The sequence below is a fragment of the Mytilus edulis genome, chromosome 7 (assembly GCF_963676685.1).
Source record: "Mytilus edulis chromosome 7, xbMytEdul2.2, whole genome shotgun sequence".
Taxonomy (NCBI): Eukaryota; Metazoa; Mollusca; class Bivalvia; order Mytilida; family Mytilidae; genus Mytilus; species Mytilus edulis.
The window spans coordinates 47265654-47271653 of NC_092350.1; the positions used below are offsets into that span (position 1 = coordinate 47265654).

General features: G+C 33.4%; 1 protein-coding gene across 9 annotated transcripts in view; it reads left to right on the top strand.

Moving 5' to 3' along the window:
• The window catches only part of LOC139481642 (tektin-3-like), a 28641-nt gene extending 24975 nt beyond the window's left edge, over positions 1-3666 (top strand). For all 9 annotated transcript variants that reach the window (XM_071265085.1, XM_071265081.1, XM_071265088.1 and 6 more), the window contains 4 exons: positions 203-346; positions 835-1057; positions 1568-1722; positions 2246-3666. In XM_071265085.1, coding sequence (XP_071121186.1) covers positions 203-346; positions 835-1057; positions 1568-1722; positions 2246-2477 — 754 coding nt within the window. In that variant the 3' untranslated portion in view covers positions 2478-3666. The remainder of the gene's footprint in view (positions 1-202; positions 347-834; positions 1058-1567; positions 1723-2245) is intronic.
• The last annotated feature ends 2334 nt before the right edge of the window (positions 3667-6000 follow it).

Consider the following 6000-nt stretch of genomic DNA (forward strand, 5'->3'; position numbering starts at 1 on the left):
GTTAATTGTCTTGTTTTCCATTTGGCAATGTTGTCGAATGTTCTTCTACCATTAAGTGTTTGACTGGGGCCCATTAGGGAAAATTTCTCTCAAAACGTAAGATTTTTGCTAAATTTTGTCGTATCATATGCACAAACATACGTCTTTCAATATTTGAATTGGATAATTTCATCCGTATACACGGTTCAATTTTCTACTTCAGGATGGATAGAGCTGCTCAGCATACATTGGAAATTGATGCTAAAGACAAACATCATGCACAAGGTCTTGACGACAGAATGCAACAATTGAGAAACAAATCTGCCGGTATTGGATATCACCCAGGTATCGAGAGCATTGACAACACGTAAGTTTCTATATATTTTTTCAGGAAATGACGTAAATTTAGCACTGGAAATGACATATCATATAGTTTTGTGTGACAAAGTTGTAGAGTCTTGCAAGTATATACTTGAGGATCGTATGCTGATCTCTTTATATTTTGGGGTTGTGTAGCTAGCTGTCCTATTGTCTTTATCCTCACATCTCTTACTATTATATCTTATTAAAAAAAATGCATATAGTATCATCCTTGGTAAGTTAACATTCAGTGGCCTGTAACCTGATTGATGAAGCTGTCAAATTGCAATTCTAAGGAATTACAAAATTTATAGATGAACAACATTATCTGTTATAACTTTACCGTGACGGGTGCACGGAAACATAACTAAAAAGAAAGAATAAATACCAATTTCTACGATAATGATTGGAAGATTTTTTTGACTTCAGAGAAAAAATATGTTCTATATTTAACAAAAATGCAAGGCAATCATTTTCTGTTGATTTTAATTTTAGAATCACTATCCCAGATTCATGGGCTAGGTTCACACAGGAAAACATTGCTCGTTCTCAAAGGGAAAGAGCTGCTTCTGAACGTCTTCGTGGTGAAATCGATAGTTGTCTGAGAGCATGCGCCAATGAAATGTGGAACCACTTCAACAGTGTCAACAACTCTTTCAACACCAGAATCCGTGAAACCACCGATACTAGGAACAAGCTACAGTCTCATTTGCAGAGAGTAAGTTTTGCCATAAAAAATCTTTCATTATTTGTTAATAATATTGCATCAAAATTATAAGACAATACAAAAAAATATTCAATATAGCAGACGAGATACACGCCGCTTATATCCTATTTAATTTGGTATAAACAAGTGTTTTGAATAGATGTAGGTCAGAATAAAATCTTCTTATTTAAGAACAAATCAATTACTTACATTAGATTTCCATGATTCTTGTCTCTGTTTTATCGAAGATAATCAAGATGAAAATACTAGTATTTGAAACCAAAACTGCAACAATGACCATAAGCATAAACGTCATACATTTGTTCATAGAAGGGGCCTTCAATCAGAAATTTGTAGCCTAGGATTAACTATACCTTCTTTGACATTTTAAACAAATTGTAAAATTTCGTTATTTTTCTTATTAAATTTTCGTGATATTTACTTTCAAAACAACCACTTTGATATTTAAACATGTGTATACATTTACTGAAGAAATTAAAGTATGCCACTTGAAACTTTCAGACTATGCAAGAAATCTTTGATATGGAGAACAACATTAACTTGTTGAGGAAGGCCATCCAAGACAAAGAAATGCCAATGAAGGTAGCACAGACACGATTGGATGAGAGAACAAGGAGAATCAATGTTGAACTGTGTAATGATCCAGTAATGAAATCGTAAGTAGAACACTATCTTATTTTGACTTATTGTAACATCAGGAAAATCTGCATTAGCTTCAGTAAAAAGGAACACTGAAGTTCCGAGTATGTTTGTTTTTATGTTATCCAATCTCTCATAGAGTTACGTGATTATGCATAAAGTAAAACATATTTGGGATCACCAAAATTTTTATCATGATTTCACCTCATGGGAATGTCACATGACCTTTATAGATTTTCAGCAAGATGGCTGCTGAAAATACACAGTGTGGTCACATATTACACTAGTGCAGGTATTATGTACATAAGCTGACATTCGTGCAAAAATGGTGTACATATGTAACACTAATATATGCATATTGTATAAAGTTTAGCACTGTTGTAATTATTACAAGCATAGGTAGCAACTGAAACAGGTATAAGGTTTTCACTATTATCTGTCGATATTATTGAATTAGCATGTAAATCATCCACTGTTTTCAACCTCGTAAAAACATTATAGAACATTATAATAATTGTCAGTCAATGTTATATATTACAGATTACAGAGAGAAGTGAATGAAATCCGTGACTCTGTCAGGATATTGAAGGAACGTCTAAAGGCATCAGAGCTTAGCTTGGCTCGTTTGATGAAGACAAAGGCTACATTGGAGCATGATATCTCGGTCAAGGACAACAGTCTCAAAACCGATTCACAATATTGTATGGGCATGCGCAAAGGTTTCCCAATGGATCCCAAAGTTGGACCAGTGTTTCAGATGCCCATTTGCTAAGTAGTTTTAAATTAGGCACCAACAAATTGACTTTCACAAGAAACGCCACTACAAAGATCAAATTATTTATGTTTTCATAAAAGGACTGAAGCGTTCTTTTAATTTTCGTTTTGTTTCAAATTTCGATATTTCAATGACATTTCCAAGAAAGAATCATCCGTCATAAGGAAGCGGTTTCCAGATTGATCTTTGGTGTGTGTGATTATTACAGAAAATCATTAATTTGTGGAGAACAGTAAGGGTTTGTCCAATGCTGAAAGCTCAAGAAGATGTGTATTGAAAATTTGTGATCACATTTTAGCATGTTTCATTTCTGCAAATTTAATTTGCATTTCTCATTCTGTCTTTCATCAGTTTTTTTTCATTTATATGTTTGTCATGTTCAATTTGCTTTTGGAATTTTTTTTTTTTATCAAACATAGTGCTTGTATTTTTATTAGATAACTTTATTCGTTGAATAAATGTTTCACAAAACTGCCACTAGTTTGCAATGTCTAAACACCAATTAAGTAGGAGAAGTTCAATACAATCAATGCCTAAAAAAAATAATAAAACTACATGTATCACCAACAGTGCAAAAACTAAAACAAATGTAGCAAACAATACACAATGTAGCTTCTCCAGGATTTTAAAATTTTAAATGAAGAAAGATCTACTACAAGTCTTATATTTAGTATTTATGGTTTTTTATTCATTTTATTTTGTTTTTATTAGCTAATAGTATTATTTTACTTTTGTTCATGTTCTTGGTTTTATTGTACAATATTGTATGTTTTATGTTGTTTCAATTTTATCAACTTGTTACATTTAGAACATTGGGTTTGGTCAAGGTCCGTTAATCAAAATGTTCTTTTAGCAAAGTGTGTGCTATAACTATTATATTTATTACGCTAACGTTTTACGACATCTTTGTGATTTGTAGTATTGTGATAGCCATTTCCGGTCTTGGCCACGCCTACTGTGTGGTCACATGCGACAGCTACAACCAGATCAGTATTAGATTATTAAACAAGGGTTGAATGCTCAATTTAAAAGACGTTACTATGGTAACCCACTTGCCATCGAATGTACATGTGCTAGTTCAACTGTGATATAAGTTATGTTGTTACATGTGTACATAGTTTTACATTTATAGAGCACAGTTATGTCATATGCTATGTTGTTTGCACATTAAAATGTATCAAAATAATTCATAGTTATTGTGTTATTTACGCCTTTTGTGACAGTTACAATCAATCGACGGTGTTGACAACCAAATTTCCGAGAAACACACTACTCAAGAACTAATTTGACAGCACAGTTGTCATGGTTGTTGCCATGCATCTTGTTCGCCCTTCAACTTATTCTTGTCTCTTTGTGTCGAGATGTATAAGTACCCGGCCACGTCCACTTATATTTTGTCCATCTGATGAGTTAAGCCTTTTTCAACTGATTTTTATAGTTCGTTCTTATGTTGTACTGTTACTAGTATACCACTGTCCCAGGTTAGGGGGAGGGTTGGGATCCCGCTAACATGTTTAACCCCGCCACAGTATTTATGTATGTGCCTGTCCCAAGTCAGGAGCCTGTATATTCAGTGGTTGTCGTTTGTTTATGTGTTTGTACATATTTGTTTTACGTTCATTTTTTTACATAAATAAGGCCGTTAGTTTACTCGTTTGAATTGTTTTACATTGTCTTATCGGGGCCTTTTATAGCTGACTATGCGGTATGGGCTTTGCTCATTGTTGAAGGCCGTACGGTGATTTATAGGTGTTAATGTCTGTGTCATTTTGGTCTTTTTTGGATAGTTGTCTCATTGGCAATCATACCACATCTTCTTTTTTATATTTTCTTTTTTTGTCCATAGCATTTTCGACTTGTGAGTTTGAATGTGCCTTTGGTATATTTCGCTTCTCTTTTGTGCCGATGACATCCGCTTCGTTCGTTTCACATTTTACATTTTAAATATTGTTTGAAAGTTTTGTTATGAGTTTAATTTTTGGAGTGTACCTTAACAAAAACATGAACTTTGGGAATGCATGCGACGTTATGTGCTCTTGAATCTTGGTTCATTTCTTCATCTGAATAGTTTTTAGGTTTTACTCTATGATGACAAGGACAAAGTCTTATCTGCACACAATTTTACACACTGGAGGTACTCATTCTGTCTCTTTCTAAACGCCTCATTACAACTTCTTCAATTTTTCTCAAATCGTAAAGTTCTGTATAATGGAATTATACACCTGCATTTCCGATTTGTTTTGATCAGAATCATTTCATGTGTTCCTTTTAGTAAATCATGTGCTCACTACTGTGTGCATTTTCATCCCGTTCTCTTACTTAAAGTCTAGTAATCAGAAATTTATGAAATTTCCAGGGAATCTTCACCATAATGACATACCTCTAATGTTGTTGTTTTTTTTAACTCAATTTCTAGTATTTGTTACCCTTACAAGAACATTGACTTAGCAAGTTTGGTTACTCTCGTTTAAATTGGGTGTTCAGTACCTTTAATAATCTCTAGGGTCGGAACTTTGCAATGCCTTATATATATATAAAAAAAGTGTGGTTTGATTGCCAATGAAACAACTCTCTACAAGAGACCAGATGACATAATAGATTAACAACTACAAAATGTATATGTTAATGTACGGCCTTCAAAAATCAACATAGCTCATACAACATAGTCAGCTAAAAGGCCATAAAATAACACATGTAAAACAATTCAAATGAGGAAACTAGCGACCTAGTTAATTTACAAAAACATCGGTACCACGATTTCATGAAAAACAAGTATGCAACACAGCAGCAAACACCAATCACTTAATCACAGACTGCTGACTTGGGACAGGCACATGCATACAGAATGTGGCGATTTTAAACATGATAGCTAAATCCCAACCCTCCCATAACCTGGGGCAGTGATGTAATTGTACAGCATATCAGAACGAACTATTTAAATCAGTTGAAAAAGGCGCAAATCATCAGGTGATACAAATAAAGATACATACGGTAATGTGTTAATTTTGATCATTCGTGACTCATGATCATGCTAATGTTTCATCTTTATTAATGATAAATTAATGTTTGATTAATTTGTGAGCCGTGGCCTTTATTTTGCCAATTAAAATAATAATTCATTTATATCTCTTTGGTATTTATTCAAGCATGAATCTTAAGTTAAATAAGATGAGACCCTAATGATAAGGTGGAATACCAAAGGAATATCTAAACTCATACGTCGATGAAAAACTGTCAACACAATGACAAAAAAGAAAAACGATCAAAGCGCATCATGAACTAAAGACTAAGCAACAGGAATCTTACCAAACAAACTAAGCAACAGGAATCTTACCAAACAAATCCGAGGTTATATCGTGTGCTGCGGAAGAAAAAGTAGATAGAAGATTTTACTAAACATATGGCATTTATCATATTTTAAGTTTTTAACAGCTTCCCAAAAGAATTTTGTGACGTCATTATATTGTAGTATATCTATAAAAGGAGCACAGTGAATCTATTTCTATGGCCACAGTACAAG